This window comes from Adiantum capillus-veneris, chromosome 4 (assembly GCF_014529385.1).
Source record: "Adiantum capillus-veneris isolate H3 chromosome 4, ASM1452938v2, whole genome shotgun sequence".
In the NCBI taxonomy this organism is placed as follows: Eukaryota; Viridiplantae; Streptophyta; class Polypodiopsida; order Polypodiales; family Pteridaceae; genus Adiantum; species Adiantum capillus-veneris.
The window spans coordinates 70,054,192-70,075,392 of record NC_140934.1 but is presented as its reverse complement, the minus strand read 5'-3'; the positions used below and the strand labels follow the sequence as shown (position 1 = coordinate 70,075,392).

The 21,201-nt window shown below is 42.1% G+C and overlaps 1 protein-coding gene and 1 pseudogene across 1 annotated transcript; one reads left to right on the top strand and one right to left on the bottom strand.

The window, feature by feature from the left end:
- Positions 1-6,664: 6,664 nt before the first annotated feature.
- LOC147459376 (phospho-2-dehydro-3-deoxyheptonate aldolase 2, chloroplastic-like) lies at positions 6,665-11,755 on the bottom strand. The gene is made up of 5 exons (XM_086510651.1): positions 11,033-11,755; positions 10,592-10,869; positions 10,225-10,501; positions 9,287-9,532; positions 6,665-7,115 (listed from the first exon to the last, which is right to left on the bottom strand). Exons 1-5 carry the CDS (start codon positions 11,627-11,629, stop codon positions 6,855-6,857), a joined length of 1,659 nt encoding a protein of 552 aa, XP_086366777.1. The 5' UTR covers positions 11,630-11,755; the 3' UTR covers positions 6,665-6,854.
- Positions 11,756-18,969: 7,214 nt separating this feature from the next.
- LOC147459375 (uncharacterized) lies at positions 18,970-20,735 on the top strand (annotated as a pseudogene).
- The last annotated feature ends 466 nt before the right edge of the window (positions 20,736-21,201 follow it).

Sequence of the window (21,201 nt, the reverse complement as noted above, 5' to 3'; positions counted from 1 at the left end):
TTTTTTTGGAAAGCGACTCTGCAATGTGTATAATGCATCAAACTTGACAACTTCAAGATTTCCTTGGGTCATAAGTCTCCAAGTACTAGCAAAAGTCTGGTATGATTCTGGCAAGGCATCAAGAGCAGCCTGCACAAGGGAACTGTTTGAAATGACATCACCTGCAGAAATAAGTTGCTCATTGATATCCTTGGCACCTGCAAGGAAAGTGTCCATATCATTTTCCTCATGCATAATCTTCGACTCCGGCTCTTTACGCAACAATGCAATTTTTGCCTCGTTGTGACTTTCATAACTTGACTAGCCAAAATATCCCAAGCCTGTTTGTTAAACGAATGTCAGGAGTAATAGTGCGCTTCACAGACAATGAAATCAATGCATGAGCCTGCGCATATTTTATATCCCAAAAAGCTTTTTCTATCGTATGCAAAACAACTCTAACAGCGGCAAGACCTGCAACATCCTCAACATCACCTACATCCTCAGAATCAGGACGTACATCAATGCCCTGCACAATATTCCAAACACCCTTCGACACAAGAACATGTTGCATTATATAAGCCCACATAGGGTAATTGTCCCCGTCCAATCTGTCCTCAGCAAGCAAACATCTTGAACACATCTATATTGTTGTCAGCCATGGTAAATGATGCACTTGATGTGAAAACAACCCAAAAATAAGAGAAACGGAGTGAGAACAACACGTGCTATATAGCACAAACTGTAGAAGACTATAAGAGACCTATTATGCAAAAAACAACACTGATAGAAATTCTACACAAAATGACGAAAGAGCCTACGCAGTACTACCTGTAGTGGAAATGGAGGCCGAAATGAGCCGGAATCAGAAATCTTGTCAACGCGTCTATACCTTGCATGTGTTGTTGTGCACGTGAGAGTGTACATGGGTGTGTCATTGTGTACATCATAAGTTGAACACTGCAATAGAGAGTAAAAAGTGTGGATGTAAGGTGTGTACGCCCGTATGTGTGCAATAGAGAGTAAAAAAGTGCACATGTATGTTCAAACCTAGGGTAGATGCATGTACTCATGCATGTGGAGATCATTTAAGAGGCTAGAGGGTGTGATATGAGGTCATAGCTATAAACCCAATATAGCAATAAGTTTGTACCTACCAAGCTATAAACTTTTCCCCAAAAAATAAAGGCAAAATCCTTTTTGTCAAGGTGAATGCATGCGTGTGTATTTATGTGTGTTTATGACCGTCCAAGAGATCACTCCCGATAGAAAAAGACTAAGATTATATTGCACATGTACTTGTGTGTGTGTGTGTGTGTGTGTGTGTGTGTGTGTGTGTGTGTGTGTGTGTGTGTGTGTGTGTGTGTGTGTGTGTGTGAGAGAGAGAGAGAGAGAGAGAGAGAGAGAGAGAGAGAGAGAGAGAGAGAGAGAGAGAGAAACCTATTGTATGCAACAATTAGAGCTGAAAAGTGGGGTAGGGAGGAGGTGTTGTGTCTTGTGGACATGCGTGCATAACGAACAAGGGAGAGAAAAGAAAATAAAACCAATTTTGATCGACTCGGGGGGGGGGGGGGGGGGGAGAGAGAGAGAGAGAGAGAGAGAGAGAGAGAGAGAGAGAGAGAGAGAGAGAGAGAGAGATCTGCAGTCCGATGGTAGGTGGCTAGAGAGAGAAAGATAGTTGGATGGTTGGCATGTAATTTCGACGCAGAGTGCATGTGGTTGGAAAAAGGCGGCCAAAAAGGTGGGTTTTAATATGGGCTAGAAAATGGCAAGATACTCTAGCAATATGGGCCGTCCCTTGTGTTCATGATGGTTGTAGTTGTGGTAGGTGAGAGGTGACCGACGAGGAACAAAGTGGTACATGGAAAATTTGTCCATTGTGGGCATGATGGCTTGAGCTATGTTGGAACTGACAATGCTCTGTGGTTGTGATCCTTGCTACACCCGTCATGGTTGCTGCAAGCTTCTAGTGGCAACATTGATATTTTTGTTGGGGTTGATGTTGGCATCCATGTTTGTTGACGTCATGGGCTGATGATAGTTCCAAGGCAAAAGCCCTATGATGCCTAGCATGCTACATGTTCTCACTCTACAGCTAAGAGCTGCGTGTTGACTTGATGCTGCCAAGTCATGGTGGTTTCCATTGTCGAATGGTATAGAGGTTTATTGTATTTGACATTGTAGGGTGCCCTCTTACTGTTGTTGCTCGATATTCACTCTAAAATTTGATATTTAGGGTGATTACATTTAGCAAGCTTTCCGACGAGCTCGTAAGGCTAGTTCGATTTCTTTTCGACTAGTAGCTCTATGGTTCAAACCCCTCAAACAAACATTTGAGGTCCCTTTGATTTGTCGCTATGATGATTTTTGTGTGTATCTTGTTTTTCATCTTGAGTTATTGGTCATGAGTCTAAGACTCGATCACGAATATCTTTGAAGTCTATATCTTATGATATTGTATCTTCTCTTCTACTACTTCTTGCAACAAAAGGCATAGTCGAGCGTTTTAAGAAGGAGTCTGTATTGACTTAATACACACCCGTAATTAAGTTTACATGCTATCTTATGTTCTTCATCAATTATTCCCACTTGATTAACTTAATCGTCTCTATATTCCCAAACAACCATTTCATAAATATCCTTATAATTAGCATTGGATGCTTATTATGTGTAATTAATATGATAAAGCTAATTATTTTATTACAATGAGAGAAAATTAATTGATCTTTAATCAATTTTAATGCCACTAACGATCTTGTGCAATTAATATAAATTTATACCAGCTGAATCAATTCAATGACATGCACAAACATAAGTAAACAAAATATTAGCTTTTGATTATCAAAATTTGTGGTTATTTGAACGTATTGTGTGCTCTGATACCACTGTTACATATGGGAGCACAGAGGGCGTGTAAATTACATAAAATGATATGCTACAAGCAATAAAACCCAAAAAATCTACTTACTTGGAAAATAGTACTAGCACATAATCGAAGCTATGTACATAGTTTGAGGGATAGAGAGCGAGAGGAAAAGGAGAAGAGCAAATGTGACTGCACCTCCAAGACCGGAATGCTACACCGGCACAACGAGAGGAGAGGTGAGAAGAGAGGAGAAGTACACAGACACTGGGTGCAATCTCCCCCTGTGTAAGAGTGAGGATCTTACTCTTGCACGTATTTATTTATAGATTTCTTGAATGCTGAGAATGAATACAGACTGTCCGCCCAGACATATAGTAAACATAGCTCATAACAAGCTCCTTAATAATATAATTTCAATAAACTTGATATCCTTTTGCATTGTCCATTGACCACTTATGCTTTTGCCACCCGTCAACTGCAATAAATCACTATTTATCAATTTTCATTACAGTAAGTGGTTAAATAGATTACGGCATTTTAAGCCACTTTAGTGCTATTGTTGAGTTTGCCAAGATGAACCTTTTGATATATCACAAGTTCGAGTTAATTCTCTTTCATTTTTGAGTTGCAGGTCTCCAAAAAAGGGCCTATTCTTGGCAAGACTTAACCGTGTTTGAGATTTTAATTTAGAGTGGACTGCAAGTTGAATTTTCTTGGTGATGGTTAGGAGATTTGACCTCTATCACATAGAGAACACGTGTTAATTGATTGCAATTGCCAACTTTGTAATTTACAAAACTTCTCTTCCGATTGAATTGGAATTCTTGAATCTCTCTTTTGTGTCAACATAACTGTGTTTTTCATCCATTATTCTTGAATTTTTTACGTCAATATAACTATGTTTTTTCATCAGTTTAGTGTGAGTCCTATTGATTCAAGTTACAAGTGGTATTAGAGCAATTTGATCTTGCAACCATGGAGGGATACAAGACAAGAATTAAGGACCAAAAAGATTTGATGCATAGTATGTGTACGGATTGAGGTTGCAAATTGATGAGCAGAAGATAGTGATAGAGATAATGATTTCTATGTGGATCTTAATGAAAAAAAAAAGATGGAACCAATAAGACACATGAAGATTTTGAAGCACAGGTTGAAGAGATCGAAGATTATTATTCTTTGAAGGCTTTCTTGGAAGAGGCCAAAGTGAAAGCTACAATGCTGCATCTACAAAGCACAACAAAATTGGGGTGGAAGACGTATCTAAAGCCAAGGACCAAGGTAGGTCCAATTTGGTTGAATGAGATTAAAGACAAAATAGAAAAATGGTTTTTCCCTCGTTATAACATGGATAAAAAGATGGAATTCTATGATCTTAAGCACTTCTAAGAAGATCAAGGCAATTTGAGTGTGAATGAATACATAAGTATGCACAAAGTCAAAGGAGATGCAATCAAAAGTAAATTTATCGAAAGGATGCACAATAGATTGTACTACTAGGTGAAGGGTGTGGGAGCTAAGATTTTGTTGGATGTGGTAGTAAACGCTAAAAGTTACAAAAAGAAGCCAAAATTTGATGCAAATAATAAAAATTAGAATGAACTTCTTTTGATGCTCCACAAAGAACAAAAAATTATAGTCCTCTCAGTAGAACAAATTCTAGACTGGATCAGAAAAACCAATGCAGCAATTTTTGTAATACATTTTTTAACAGAGTAAATCAAAATAACAATAGGAACATTAACAAAAGACACCCTGTAAGATGGCAGCTTGATCCAAAACTCCTTGAGCAAGTGAGATGGCTTGGATTATGTTTTCAATGTAGGGAGCAAGGACATTGCATGTACAAGTGTCTCAACAAAAAACAAAAAACCACAGGTGCAAGCAAAGATGAACCATGTGGATACCATGACAATTGAGGAAGCAGACAAAAAGGTAAATGCCTTGACCCTCATTTGAAATATATGATGTCTTTGGCAAACTTCTTAGAATCATTTTGCATACAACTATTTAGAAATATGGCTTAGAGAATGTAAATTTTTTGATCAATTTGGATAGCACACATTCTTTCTACTTGACTCGAAATCTCAAACGAAAATCCAAGCCTTACATTAAAAGATTGGTTGAGCTAGCAAATAGAAAGAAACATTATTAAAAAAATCATTTTAAAATTTATCATTTTTATCAACTTCAATTACAACTTGGTGATCTTTTAAAGAAAGGGTTCATTAAATCAAGTTTGTATCCTTGGGGTAGTCTTATCCTTTTTCAAAGAAATAAAGATGAGATGATTATTTGGAGATAGATAGTTCAAAAGATGGGATACACATTGACCCAAAATTGTTGTGGATCTAGAAGAAGAGCAAAATCTTCTTAAAGAGGAGAGTAATGTAAGGAACAAGTCCTATGAGTAGGAGCCTATCAAAATAGGGACCCCACGGGTTCCTATCCAAGGGGATGCACATATGGAAATGCATCCTATTTATAGAGGCATGGCTGCCTACATAAGGAGTCATATGAGTAGAGCTTTCATGTGCTTTTCTACATCCCAATTGTGAGCACAAGGGTTATGCATGGCGATCAAGATATATGTATCTCTTAACATCATAGACTCTTTATTGCACGGTCCATTACGAGGTTCAAATACTCTGTTCTTAAACAATGACCACATACTTTGATAAAATATAAAAATATACATCCAGACTCAAGTCATACCTTATGGGTGGCTCGTAGTCTATAGTTGCGTAGGCCACAACCAAGAGGTGCAACTACCATTTTTGTGTTGTGTGGAGTAATGCCATGGTGCCTAATTGACTTGAGAGATACAAGTGAATTCTAATGATATGTTGCAATAGAGGCTCAACCAAGGCTCGGGAAAAGGTAGGTTCGCTTTATCCAAAGCCTGATCAAAATGAAAAATGGCCGGCTCAAGTTAACCTGTTCATACGCGTGTGAAAAGGTTCCAAAGCTGTTCCACAAAAAATGTTTCCCAAGCCCTTGGCTCAACAACACTTCTCTTGTGACAATGGCCAAGTGTCACACAATAGCTTATAAAACTACAGTTTATTTTTCTCTTTCCAAGCAGAGGGAATTTTTTATTAGTTCATGTTTTTCTTCTTCATTATTCCTTTGTAAGAGCTTCCTTTCCAAACACATGCCCCTTATGGGAGGAGAAATTGAGTTGAAAAAAATTTCATTCAAGAACAACTTATCGTCCTTCCTTAGGAGGAACACGAGAAGATTTAGAAATATTCTCATGTAGGAAAATGGAGTCTTTTTCAATGTTTTTCATACAATGCATAACATCATGAGTTTCTATGAGAGAGGCACCGCATACCTAGCTAGGTATATAATTGGTGGTCCCCTACCCCCAATCGTACCTAGCTAGGTATGCGGTGCCTCTCTCACAGAAACTCATGATGTTGAGGTAAGTCACAATGTGGCAATTATTGTGAGAATTTGTCGATAACTTCTTGTGGAACTTCTCGCAATAAAACGATTTGTTTGTGCAATTATGTTAAATAAGGCTTACAGCTTTTATTGAATGACGAGCTACCAAAATATCTAGGGTGGATGCCACTAAGGAGCTGCCATAGCGACCTTGAGCATGCAAAAGGAGGGAATGTGAGAGAGAGAGAGAGAGAGAGAGAGAGAGCAGAGGTCGGCTAAAAATAAAATAACGCTATTGTATTCATTTGTTAAAATAAAAAACTTTACATATATATGACCACTTTAACTAATCGTAGCCTTCCTTTCCCATGTACAACTGAGTGTATTAACTCCATGGCATAGGGCTTACTTATTGGACCAAGGCTTGGAAACCCAATAATAGACAGATGACCATTACCTTATGCATTCACCACGTCCGATAGAATGGTAAACATCATGAACATGAGTAATATGGTGATTTTTGCTACATAACATTGAGCAAAGGCAGCCACAAGAAAAAAAGGTGAAATGTAAACAACATCTGGGTAATCGATAAGTCTTATGTACACAACAAAATAGGCTAGAAGTGTTGAAGGTGGCAATGTATGCCAGCCCTATGCTTTCGAAGGCGGTCTGCAATGATGAAAGCCAGTTCCAAGGATTGGGAAGCATTGAGACGAGGATCACAATGCGTGTGATAGCGGTTATGGAGGTCATCTACCTTCACCTCACGAGAGCCGCCAATGCACTCTGTAACATTTTGACCCGTCATCTCCAAATGTATCCCTCCGGGGTGACTCCCCTCTTCCTCATGAACATCAAAGAAAGCCTTTACCTCAGCCTGCACATGTAGCAGATGCCAAACAAATTCTTATATCAATGGACAAAAATCATGACCAATCAATCTCGTAGTAAACTATTAAACACTTTAAATTACATAATTGCTTCTAGGAAATGATGACTGAAGATGCTCGTAAGGCAAGACAATCTTACACTATAGATTAAAAAAAAGAATTGCAAAAAAGGCATCTCTTAAAACCTTGAAATGATAGTCTGAAAGGAAATATAGTCCAAAAAGGAAAAGACCCAGAAACTTTTTACCGACCCTACATTAAAAGGCTGTATAAAAGGGAGAATCTTTCTTCAATAGCTTGAGACTTGCTACTCTCTCTTTTCTCTCTCTCTCTCTTCTCCCCCACCCATCCGACGGGGTTCGAACTCAAGAGTCCTAAGGAGTGTGAGAGACTTATGCAAGGGACACGTTTTTGATTGCCAATAATGATGCATTGGTGGGCCGAGTGAAGCTGCTGAGGCGTCTGAATCGATGGTCGGTGGACGGAACTTGGAAGTTAGTAGACCGGCAGGCCACCGGCCCACCACTTGGTTGCCCGCATCCACGCGCCCCTTCCACAAAGTGCAATAGGCTAAATGGGCCCCTTAGGGAATACGTTTTCAGGCTTCAGCATATGTATGAGCATATACATATAAAATATCCCGTGCCCACCACTCATCACTCCCTGCCAAAGAGAGTGTCAACGACAGCACTCACTATTATTTTGTCAATCCTCCTTTCCGTCGTTTTAAGAAAAAACAGTCCTTTTTGTCTTTTTCTTCTTCTTTTTGAAAGGGTGCGACCGTGCGCACATGGAAAACGCATTTCCCTGAGGCTGCTACCCAAAAAACAAGGTGCACAATGCACATGTGAGGAATTCTCCAAGACTGATTTAAGGGCATGTACATCCGCACGACAAAGGTAGAACCCCCGTCCTTTTTAAGCCATTTTGAAGCGTAGTGAATGATGAGGCTCCGTGCGTGAGCTACGTAGAATTCCAAAAGCGGGGGTAGAAGAGGGTGTTTTTGCCAACTCTGCCGAAATCGGCAAAGTTGGGAGAAACAGACAACGTTCGCTAAGGTCAACCAGCCGTGCGAATCCACCCTAACTTAGTCTCCACCAAAATTAATTGCCCAATGCCGCTGCGTTCAAGTACACACTCATCGCTCGATCCTACATTAAAGGATTTTGCCACTATGGACGAACCTTGAAGCCAAATCAACAAACGTTGCCTCGGCGGCTAGTTCCTTTGTAAGTAACTTTGGGAAGTGTTTGATTTAATTCTAACACCCTAATCAAAGAGTCCACAGTTGAAAGCTAGGACATTATTCATTTGAATCCACCATCTCCCAAAGTGTCCTTAGAGCCGGATGCACAAAGTGGCACCCGGTGTTGTCTCAACGCAGAGAAGACAAGCGCAGAAAAGATGACTCCACATGCCTTGTTCTCATTGGCTCCTACAACCCTACGATGAAGGAGAAAACAAATCTCCCGTAACCTTCACTTAGCCCCCTGCTTTTTAAAAGTGGTAGTAGGGTTACTGACAGCTTTTGAGTTTCAAGCAAATATTTTCGGATTTTCTTAAAATGGTAAACATCCTCCCCCCACTCCCCCTAAGCACGACCCAACTCTTAATGGTTGCGCTCTTTATCTGACACATAATGCACTAAAGACCAAAGATGTGAAGAGGCAAAACAAGGCATAGCCTTGTGCACATCAAGGAGGAACAACAAGTCTTGCATTTGGCTCACACATTGAAGCACCTGATAAGCTCTCTTGGACCTGTTCGATCATTGCTTATACAAGTTTCTCCTCTTTTATTTTGTCAATTCTATGATCCAATGCTCGAAAAAAACCTAGGTTTAGTGTAATTCCACCTACAAATTTTGAGATTTACCTCTAAATTTTATATTTGAAGGTGAGAAAACCTATAATTTTTAAAAAAATTTAGTGTACTTTGGCCTGAAAGCTTTCAAATTTAGTAACTTTATCTCTATTGTTTCTCATATGCAAGTTTGCCAAGTTTTTGGAAAAAATGAAAAATAAAATAGCACTGATTCTATCACCATTTATACAAGTTTTTCCTTTCTCTCTCTCTCTCTCTCTCTCTCTCTCTCTCTCTCTCTCACACACACACACACACACACACACACACACACACACAAAGTAAAAGTGATTACCAAGATGGCATCAAAAGGTCTCGTCTTGAGGCCAGAAGGGACCTTGATGGTGTTGCCATGCATGGGATCACTAACCCATGTCACAATCAGGCCGGCTTGCCGAACTGCTCGGATAAGGAAGGGCAACTTCACACGTAGCTTTTCGGCTCCCATGCGCACGATCACCGTAACTCTACCGGGCTTGTTCTCGGGGTTGAGCAACTGACATACCTGCACTAACTCTGCTGGATCCATCTTGTCGCTCACCTTCACAACAAGCCAACAAAAATTTCAATATATCAAAGATGTAGGTAGGTGTGGAGAGACTATAACATAACGCACCATTAAGTTTTCTGTAGAAAACACTCACATCCATGATCCATTCCTTTGATCGATGATATAATCACCCCACTCAATGCTCACACGTCTTGTCTACGATAGTAGTTTAAGCATATGCTTGGTAAAAGGCTAATGTCAATCAAGTTCATGATTAAAGTTCCACTTTATCTAATAAAGCTACTATGCCAAGTCATTAAGTATCGAAGTTCATGATTAAAGTTCCACTTTTATCTAATAAAGCTACTATGCCAAGTCATTTAAGTATCGAAGTTTTTAACTTTACGTAAAGCTACTATTCCAAGCTACCAAATATAACCATTAAAACAGTCCCCCAAAAGCCCACCAATCTAATCATGTCCCCATGATAAGAGCCACAATGACACCAATTGATGGGCCAGGGAGGCCAAAACTATTGGGTAGTTGGATTTCGATCAGTAGCCTACAGCTATTCAGCTTTGGCACGAGGAACAGCTGAAAAAGCTACTACCTTTCAAATAGACTATGATTTAATGAACACATGTAAAGGCTCCATTCTGCGTCAGTGAAGCAAATGACAAAAAGTATTATTAAGTACAAAATACCGGCTTTGAACCCGGAACGTGCTTGTGAAAGATGAGTACCTTGATGCCCAGGGGGTTGGCAACCCCGCGCAGGAACTCGAGGTGGGCGCCCTGCAGCTGCCGGGTGCGCTCGCCCACCCACAGCATGTGGGCCGAGCAATCGTACCAGCGACCCGTCGTGGAGTCCAGTCGCGTTAGCGCCTGCTCAAAGGGCAGCAGCAGGCACTCGTGCGACGTCCAGAAGTCGGTGGTGGTCATGAGCGGGTGGTCCAGCGTCAGCCCGACCGCCCCCATGAAGCCCAGGGCCTCGTCCACCCGGTTCGCCAGTTCCCGGTACCTGCAAGCAGATACAGATTGAGAGAGAGTGGGAATCAAAATATAGGTAATAGGGAATGCAGCTACAGTCATCGAAATTTGGGGTAATTACCTGCTGCCTTGCTCACTGTGAGAGGTAAAATCAAGGTTCCAGTGGGTCACTCTTTGCATGGCAGCATAGCCACCAGTTGCGAAAGACCGAAGCAAATTGAGTGATGCGGCTGCCTGACTGTAGGCTCTGATCATACGATCCGGGTCCGGGTACCTGGACTTCTCATTAAAATCATCTCCATTGATAATGTCCCCTCTGTAGCTTGGCAGCTTCACCCCATCCTTCTCTTCCAGGTCCTCGGATCTCGGTTTTGCAAATTGTCCGGCCATCCGCCCGACCTACACCATGTCAAAGCACGTACGGATTCAGAACCCATGTAATGATATCATTCAAGGACATTATAAAAATCTCCCCAACCCGTTACAGAGCATATCAAGTAAAGCTTATAAGCCTCACAATTAATGATGTCCATCATAAAGCCAATGTAATTAGTATTCTCACCTTGATCACAGGCAATTGGCCACCAAACATCAGCACCGCGCCCATCTGAAGGAGGACGCGGAACGTGTCCCGGATGTTGACAGCATTGAACTCTTTGAAGCTTTCTGCACAATCTCCCCCTTGTAGCAAAAACGCTTCCCCAAGAGCGGCTTCACCGAGCCTTTCCTCAAGGTTTCGTGCCTCTCCCGCGAACACAAGGGGGGGATACTCCTCCAAGCTCTTCAGAACCCTCCCTAGCTCCTGTGCATCAGGATATGTTGGGAGCTGCAAAGCTTGCTTTTGCTTCCAGCTATCTACACTCCATGGAGGGGATAAGGAGGGGGATGATGAGGATGTAGAACCTCTTCCTCCTTCTGTTGCGCTATCTAAATGCTTCTCTAAAGATCTCTCCAACACGCGCTTCTTGCTTGAAGCTGAGGGTTCTGCTGCATGTACGGCTCTCACAACTGCCAAGCTCCCATTTGCGGGCTTACTATTGACATTGCATCGTCTTCCTAAAGCAGGAGAGGCATACATTAACGCCGATGTGGGCTTCGCCTGCTGTAGCAAGCTTTGGCTGGGGCGCACATTGACGAGTGTAGAGCTGCTGCCCTCCATAGCTACAAAAGCTCTCTCTACTTGCTGTGTGGAAAGAGCTCTTGAGGCTCGGGGGGAGAGGGTGACAAGGGCCTGGAGTGTTGTGTATGAAACGCTCTTTCTTACCTCCGCGAGAAGGCTTGTGTTAATTTAAAGGCAGGCTATGTGCGCGACATCCTAACCCAACACCAGTTTGCTTAAACCTAGGTATTGGACTAAGTCTTTGTAAAACGTGCCAACCAAATTTATTGGCACTGCCGTAAGGCAGGGTCTATAGGGAGGAAATTTGTTACCATGGCCATAGAGAATTAGGCCAATGGAGAGTGGCCTAATAAGGGTGTGTTTTTTGGGTGGAGGGCATGCATGGGATTTCTATTTTTGTTGGGTGGATTGGGTGCATTTTGGGCGTGAAAATTAAATTAGCAAGGGCAGCTCTGCGCTCAAAAATCTCTTGAAAAAATAGAAAAAATGTCTACGCAGTTGCTTGCCGCTTCTCCTCTCTCCCTCTCTCTCTCTCTCTCTCTCTTGTGTCGACCAGGTACCCAATATCGATTACTGCATCTCCAGCTCCCCATCATGGCTTAAGTACTCCTCTTCTCATTCTTTCACACTTTATTGGGCTCGAACGCTCTGTTTTCAGATGGCTCACTATGGCCATTGAAACTCCATGAACATACTCGCTTGCTCTGTTTCTGATGCTCCATTATCTCCTGTTACATTTGCACCACTTTGAAGCACTGTGTGTATAGTTGCCTCTTTCGGCTATTTGCATCTGTAGGGTTAGTTGTGTATGTACACAGAAGTCTACATCTACTGTAGATTTACTCGATTTAGCTCCTGGGAGCCCTGTTTGTACATACTCTGCCACTCGTGTCCATCCTGCTTACCCCCTTCTCTGCGGTCGTTAAACCCATTTGCGCAAAATGGCGATAATTGCATTGAAAAGGAGCTCCAAAATAACTTAGATAAGGTAGTACTGGATGATGGGCGATTAGAACAATCTCAAGAGATGTGCTTTGTTCACTGTATGCAAAGTCCCTTGGAATTTCACAGTGCAAAGCAGCTGTCATCGGAACAAAGCTTTGAACCATGTGTATCTAATTTGACAGGTGCAGCATCAATACGTCAAACTAGAAGAATCCATAGCTGAAAAAGAAGATACCATTAGCGATGGAGGCAGGAAGCCGTTCTAGATAGTGAGCATCCTTGCCTCGTCATCCTAATGCAAGGTCCATCTCACAAAGCATGCAGACGAAGAAAACCTCACTTTTACATTCACTCAGAGCACCAAAAAACAAAAAAATAATAATTGAGGAAACCTTGTATGCATATGAACAATGGAAACTCCACAGAAGATGCATATTCCATAGTAGTTACTAGTACAAGACTTGTCCTGCTCAGGGCTCTTTACTCTACTTTCCATGTCTTTCTTTCCCATAAGGCAAGCACTTTGGATACATTATTCAGAGCCCAAATTTTACCAGTTCTGGACTCCTCTCAGGCAAACTAGCTGAAGAACCTTAAACTCATTTGAAACCTACTGACGCTTGAACCCTTCTGGGAATACATTTCTTTGATCGTGAGCTTCTCATGGTGCTCTCCGCCTTACAATTTTCGAACTGAAACCAACGATCAACTGTAGTCTGCATCGGCACTACTCTAAAAAACAGGGGCTTCTATCTAGCTAGTGAAGGAGTATGAGCGGAAGTGCGACGCGAGAGAGAGTGCGAGAAGAAGAGTACGACGATATGGTGAACTCGCTCTATTGTAATGTGTAGAGCATAGTGAGTTCTTATTAGGTTTTTACAAAAGAATATGTGTACATACCTGGCGGCCCGCCCACTTACCTGGGCGACCACATTGGGCTTTATACCCCAACAACCTCCCACTTAAAGTCCAATGTGGTACTTTAAGTGTGAGAGAAGCTACTATACAAGCTAATATACAAGAGATGTAGAGAAGTGATGTACTACCCTACACCTAACTGCTTGCGAAAATGCGCAAAGCTCTCTGAGGGAAGTCCTTTTGTAAGTAGATCAGCAGGATTTTCTATGGTGTGAACTTTGACAAGCTGAAGTTGCTTATCCTCGAGCATTTCCCTGATGAAATGATACTTCACATCCACATGCTTTGTCTTTGAGTGATAAACTGGATTGCGAGCCAATTGTATGGCACTTTGACTATCACAATATAACACAAGCATCTCTTCTTTGATTCCCAAATCTGTTACTAGTCGATTAAGCCAAATTGATTCTTTGCATGCCTCTGATGCTGCAACATATTCAGCCTCTGTAGTAGACCGAGTAACACAATCTTGTAATCTAGAACGCCATGATACTGCTCCACCAGCCAATGTAAAGACATACCCTGACGTAGACCTTCGGTTGTCTAAGTCACCTGCATAATCTGAGTCTGTAAAACCCTTTACACTTAGCTCCTGACTCCCATAGCATATACGCATATTCTTTGTAGCTTTCAGGTATCTCAATATTCCTTTCACTGCCTCCCAATGTTTCTTGCCTGGGTTTGACATGTATCGACTTACTACTCCCACTGCAAATGCAATGTCTGGGCGAGTAGCAATCATTGCATACATCAAACTACCCACTGCAGACGCATATGGAATCTTATCCATTTCAGCCTGTTCTTCCTCAGACACAGGACAATCTTGTTTGCTAAGTTTCACATATGGTGGCAATGGAACACTCAATGCCTTTCCCTTCTCCATATTGAAACGTTGCAAAACCTTGTCAATATACTCTGTTTGAGATAACCAAATCAACTTCTTTGATCTGTCTCTCTCAATGCGCATACCAAGTATATGACTTGCCTCACCCATGTCTTTCATGTCAAACGATTTTGCCATCTTTGACTTCAACGCTGAAATTTCTTCCAAGTGCTTGCCAGCAATCAACATGTCATCCACATACAAAATAAGGATCAGCCAACTGCCATCCTTAGCCTTCTTTGTATATAGACAGTGATCGAACTCACTACGTTTGTAGCCTTGAGAAAGCATAAACTTGTGGAATTTATGGTACCATGCCCTCGGTGATTGTTTTAAGCCATAAAGACTCTTTAACAACTGGCATACCCAATCTTCCTTGCCTTTCTCAACAAACCCTTCTGGCTGCTGCATGTAAATTTCCATATCTAAATCACCATGCAAGAACGCTATCTTGACATCCATTTGGTGCAACACCAAATCTAATATGGCAACAAATGCAAGAAAGCATCTCAATGTAGTCATCTTGACCACCGGAGAGAAGACTTCATCAAAGTCAATGCCTTGTTCTTGCTTAAATCCCTTGGCAACAAGCCTTGCTTTGTACTTTGGCTGACTATCATGAGCGGTGATCTTATACCTGTAAACCCATTTACAGGGTAGAGCCTTTTTGCCCCGTGGTAATTTAACTAGCTTCCATGTCTGGTTTTTATGCAGAGCTTTCATCTCTGACTGCATGGCCAATTGCCAATTCCCGGAGTCCTTCATTTGCACTGCTTCCTTGTAACATGAAGGCTCATTGCAATCAGTCAACATGACATAGTTCATAGATGGAACAAACCTATCAGGAGGTCGCGTGACACGTCCAGATCTACGCACAATAGGTGGCTCAGGCTCAGCCACAACCTGTGGTTCCAATCTATCCTGTCCTTGCTCCTCTTGAGCCCTGACATTTTGTCTTGCACGTGCAGGTCCATCTTCTTGGAAGACAACTCTTCTAATCTCCTCAACCCTCTCTGGTTTAGAATGATATTTGGATTCATTAAAGTGAACATCATTGCTGCGGACAACCTTTCTGGATTCGGGATCCCAAAGTCTGTACCCCATCTCACCAGAATTACCATAGCCTAGAAAGATGCACTTTCTACTCTTTGGCTCAAGTTTGTTCCTAAATTCTTTTGGAACGTGAGTATATGCCTCACAGCCAAAGACTCTGAGATGCTTGTATGAGGGCATTTTGCCTGACCATACCATCTCTGGCACTGAATCCTTCTGCAAAACCTTGCTAGGAGATCTATTTACAAGATGAACAGCTGTTGATACAGCTTCAGCCCAAAACCCATTTGGCAGCTGTGCATTAGACAACATACTTCTGACCTTCTCTTGTATGGTCCTATTCATCCTCTCAGCAACACCATTTTGAGGAGGATTGTAAGGAGAAGTAAGTTCACGTTTTATACCTTTTGACTCACAAAAGTCCTGAAAGGCCTTTGAAACATACTCTCCACCATTGTCAGTGCGTAAGCATTTAAGCTTCTTGCCACTCTGATTCTCCACAAGTGTCACAAACGTTTTGAAAACACTAAACGCTTCATCCTTGTGCTTGAGAAAGTAAACCCATACTTTCCTCGAGTAATCATCTATAAATGTCATAAAGTAAGAAGCTCCCCCTAGAGATAGGTTAGGCATAGGTCCACACAAATCATTATGAACAAGTGCCAACTGTGTATCTCTTCTACTGCTTCTATGCTTATGTGGCTGTTGTGTTTGCTTACCATACAGACAATGTTCACAGAATTCAAAATCATTAAATGAAAAGCCAGGCAAATAACCAGAACGAGACAAGATTTCCATTCCCTTCTTGGACATATGTCCTAACCGGCTATGCCACAAAGAAACGTTCGGCTGCTCGGTTACATTGATTACATTTTTAGAGACATTTGATACATAAATCATGTAAAGTCCTCTAGACTTTACCCCATGTGCTACTATCATAGAACCCTTGGATATCTTCCACATGTTCTGTCCAAAAGAGGTGACATAGCCAGCATCATCAAGTAAACCTGTGCTGATCAAGCTCTTTGTAATTGCGGGAACATGTCTCACATTCTTCAGCGTGAAAGAAGAGCCATTCTGAAACTTCAATTGAACATCTCCAACACCTAAGATCTCACATGTCTGCCCATTGCCTAGCCGAACATGATCTTTAGTGGTCACATAAGAAGTAAACCACTCCTTGTTTGGAGACACATGAAGTGATGCCCCTGAGTCTATAATCCAGTCACTCAGTGCATTTCCATCAGATGCTGTAAGAAGAGCTGAGTCCATTGTATTCTTCAAGAAGTAGATGTCTCCTGACACTAGACTGTCATCCTCTGCAACAATGTTTGTCACATTTATTTCTTGAATCTTCACTGAGGACTTGTTCTTCTCACCATGGTCTTCAGCTTTCTCTTTGCCTTTTTCTGCTTTCCATTCTCTGCAGTCTCTTTTCATGTGACCCTTCTTGCCACAATGGTAGCATTCTATGTCACTCTTGCCTTTAGCACTGCGGGACTTGCTACGAGACTGATTCCTCTTTCCTTCCCCTGACAACTAAGGTTGTTCCTTTGCCTTTGTCCATTGTCTTTCTATTGGTTTCTTCAGTAAGCAGACTTCCTTCTACACCTGCTATGTTCAAACCATCTGGAGGTGCAGAATTACTCAAAGCTGTGCGAAAAGTGTCCCAACTTTTCGGCAATGTGATCAACAGGAACATAGCTCTAACAGGTTCATCAAACTTGACACCTTGAGCTGACAACTGACTATAGATTGTGTTGAATTCATTCAGATGATTGGACAGAGGTGTCCCTTCTTTCATCTTCAAGTCAACAAGCTTCTTAAGCCAGTATACCTGTGAAGCTGCACTCTGCTTCTCATAAAGATCACTCAGCTTTAACCATGCTTGATAAGCCGACATCTCGTCTGCTACATTGAAGTAAACGCTTTCTGCCAAAGTCAGCATAATGGTAGAAAGTGCCAATTCATCCATTTCGCTCCATTCATCTTCGTCCATATCTTTTGGTTTTATCCCCTTGAGCTTTATAGGTTTTATCTGCTTCTTTTGTACCAACACGTGCCAAATCTGCTTCTTCCACAATGGGAAATTGGTTCCATCCAGCTTCTTGATATTGTAAAGAGCAGTGTCCTGTGATCCAGCCATAGCTACGCTTCACAGTAGTTTACTTTTCTGGGAAAAATTCGGCAGAGTTTCCCCTGTAAACTGACCTCTGAACCAATATCAACCTGTCAAATGAACCAAGAAAGCTTCAGATTCTGCAGAAATTTTGGCAGAGTCTCCTTTGTAAAATGGCTCTGGTGTACTAAAAACAGACCAAAAAACAGGTCAAAAAACACTGTCTCTCTGACACTGTAAGCTGCGGGTAAACCTGTCCTGCACCTGTACTGTCTCTCACTGTCCTGTCACTGTCCTGTCACTGTCCTATAAGCATAGACTACGACAATGCCTCAACGGCAGTAAAGCAAAGATGCAATCCCAATTGTCTAACTCACAGTCAATACATCCTAGCTGCCTATCTAAGGGTGCTCGAGGGATCGCTCCAAGACCTGTATCACCGAAAGGATCTCAACATTCGAGAATCCCCCAGCTCAATAAAACCTCACTCGACCCTCAACAAAGGCTGCAGTAAATCTGACAGTACATAGACTTCCCACAAAGTCATACATCCACAAATTTCCCACTGTATGCTGTAACCGCTGCGACGGTTGTTTGCTGCGTGACTCACAGCCAGCAAACCCTCAACAGACATACATCATCTCTGACAATACATCCCATGTGGAAGTACCTGCAATGTCAGGATGAAATCTGGAATATCAAGCAGCAAACACAAGCTACCTGATGAACTAGTGGATGTCGCCTACAGTCTGTGTGTAGATGCACCCGTGTCGTATGTGACACGCCTCCAAGAACTGTGAGCCGTCCTTCGATGTGTAGACAACCACAAATCAACACTCTGGGAGTGTCGATGTCCTCAGCACCTACAGTCGTAGGCCGAAAACCCCAAATTTGCAGAGTCGGATCTGCACTCGTCGAGACCACGTACTCGAAAATGGCTTGCGCAAACCTTTTTCGAAGCCGAACGGTGGCCGAGATGACCTCAGAATGAAATTCTGACAACAATCTGAACGAGATTCGGGGCCGTGTCTTCGCCTGTCGAATTTCACTCCAATTTGAGTTGGTGACTCTAGCCTCCTGCAGTGCTGCCCCGAGCCTCGATCTGAGCTCTGATACCAGTTGAAGGAGTACGAGCGGAAGTGCGACGCGAGAGAGAGTGCGAGAAGAAGAGCACGACGATATGGTGAACTCGCTCTACTGTAATGTGTAGAGCATAGTGAGTTCTTATTAGGTTTTTACAAAAGAATATGTGTACATACCTGGCGGCCCGCCCACTTACCTGGGTGACCACATTGGGCTTTATACCCCAACAGCTAGACTACCCTCTTGCAACAACAGGGGGCCTAACTGCTGTTATGCGCACCTTGACCAAAAGGAAACTACTCTCAAGATTCCATTTTTTGAAACAAAAGTAGCATTCAAGATATTAAGTGGGCACTAACTCATCAGATTGATCTTACAATGACCGTCAAAGTCGAGCAAATTTCCCACCCTCCTGTAGAGAAGCTCCTCGGATTCAAGTACTATATCAACTCAAATCCACCATGGCGTATGCTCTCCTGTCTATCAATATTGCACCAGTCCATAAATTTGCTGAAAGCCTTTGTGTATTTTAGTGTCATTGGATGCAGTTTAGTAAAACCTATGCACGGTAACATATTAGCACGGTAGAAGGGTTGTTTGGGTGTGTAGGCATGTATGGGCCTTCTATGTGTGATTGGGCATAGTCACTTTGTGTGCAAGCTTATTATATCTTGTTATGGTTTGCATGTATTTGTGTGGCCCTCAAGCTCGTGGGATATGGTGTTAGCCACTTTTGGAGAATGCTTTGTTTGCATATGAGATAAAAGAAATGTATCTATTCATGATCAATTGAGCAGACATAGGAATTTCAGAAAGCTTCGTGATCTTTCGAATCTTAAATTAGTACCAAATTTTTGTGCACTGTCTTGCATTTGCTTCATGTCTGTTCAAGAGTGCTAAAGTCACAAGGTAGATTTCCTGTATAGTTTCGACTTGATGCAGCTTGAAAATTCATAATCATTTCTCGAAAGTCTAAGCATTCTTTGCTTTCTGTTTATGATTCGTGATTCAAATGCGAATGTGTCTTTTGATCAATGAGATACTGACTGTTTTGGGACTCATGCACTTGCTCATCAGGCATCTGAATATGGACTTAGGCCTAAAAGGGGCAGGGCCAGCTTTTTCAAGGTAATGTTGAAGGGAGATGATCATTGTGTTTTCTTTTATATTCCTGTTTATAAGGCAAAGGGCCTTGATGATGTCTTTTGTTTCCCTCTACAGATAACCGTGTGGACCAAAATTCAATTATTGCTCATCTGCAAGATCAAATGGAACAGCTGGAGAAAAAGATGCTAGAAAAAGAAAATCAATTGCAAGCTGTGAAAAATAGCACGCGGAAAGCAGAACTTATGCACTTGCAATCAATTGTGGAGGGGCTGCAAGAGCAGATTTTGTTAAAGGAGTCAAGAGATGGAAAGGACTATCAATCAACTCTCTGGCACACAAGTATACACTTTTCTAGTTGTGCATTGTTCTTGAAACCCTTGGTAGTTAATTATCTCTTTCATTGATCTTTGCAATGTCGCAGCATGAGGTTGAAAGCCTGCAGTTCCTTCTAGAGAAAGCTGAGTCTGATGCCAAAGCAAACTCGCATGCGGACAAAGCTCATGAGGAATGGCAGAGTCTCCAATGCCAGGTGGCCGCAGTACTGCTGTGGATGGAAAGTATTGCCTCGTGCGTAAGCAATGAATCGGCAGATGAAGAACTGGAGAACCTGTTAAAAAATGCAGAGTCAACAATGGTAAGGTTGCTGCATCTGCAAGTTTCAACAAGCAAATACAATGGGCACACACATATAGATATATAGATAAATCCATACATTCCAAATAGATGAAGAGTGAAATGAGTTTAAGGGAGTGCTTGTTGTGAAACATGATTGAAGAATACAAGATACTTATTTCTAATATGGTTGGGAATTTTCATGTTGGAGTTTACCATGCCATGAATCTGTATTGCAGGCCAATGGACAGAGGTATCAATCAAAAGCACTTGATGTAGATGGCATATCTGTGGAGCTTACGAGGCGTAAATATTCAACGGCCATAATCGCAGCTAAACACAATGAGCTGCTGGTGCTAGTTGCAGAGCTAAGGGGGCAGCAACAAGCGCCTCTGTTGCTCTCCGGCAATGGCATAGACGTCTGATGGAGGCGTCAATACCCCGTTAATGAGATCTCTATTGTCCTTGGGTGAATGGCTCTGCAATGTGTGTGCATCTTGCCTCATGCATCGAGATGTCTGTCTTGCTTTTCCAAGCAAGAAGATCACACAATCATGGTAAGCACAACTTGTTGGGAAGAGTCATAACAACCAGGGTCTAATGTAGACATGTCCTCTCCTGTTATCAATGGAGGTGCTTGCATTTGTTATAGTCTGCAGCATGCAGACTATATAGATATTTTTCCATGTGGTCGAAGAGACCCATCGGCAAATCTTCTGGTTGCCATTTCCCAGACAGGGATGCGATTTGGTAGATGCATGTCAACCAGTGGACTTGCCAAAGGTGTCTTTATCCAGCCAGTGACTTTCTATAGCACTCGTGCAGCATGGCTCTTATTTCCGCATTTGAAATGAGGAGTTTGAGAATGGAGCACTTCACTATTGTTGCTCC

Excerpts from the sequence above, each read along its gene's own strand:
- LOC147459376 (XM_086510651.1), bottom strand. The coding sequence starts at position 11,629 with ATGGAGGGCAGCAGCTCTACACTCGTCAATGTGCGCCCCAGCCAAAGC. Across the intron at positions 10,502-10,591 it reads CACAGTGAGCAAGGCAGCAG|GTACCGGGAACTGGCGAACC; the intron begins GTAATTACCCCA and ends ATCTGCTTGCAG. Across the intron at positions 7,116-9,286 it reads GACCTTTTGATGCCATCTTG|GCTGAGGTAAAGGCTTTCTT; the intron begins GTAATCACTTTT and ends CTACATGTGCAG.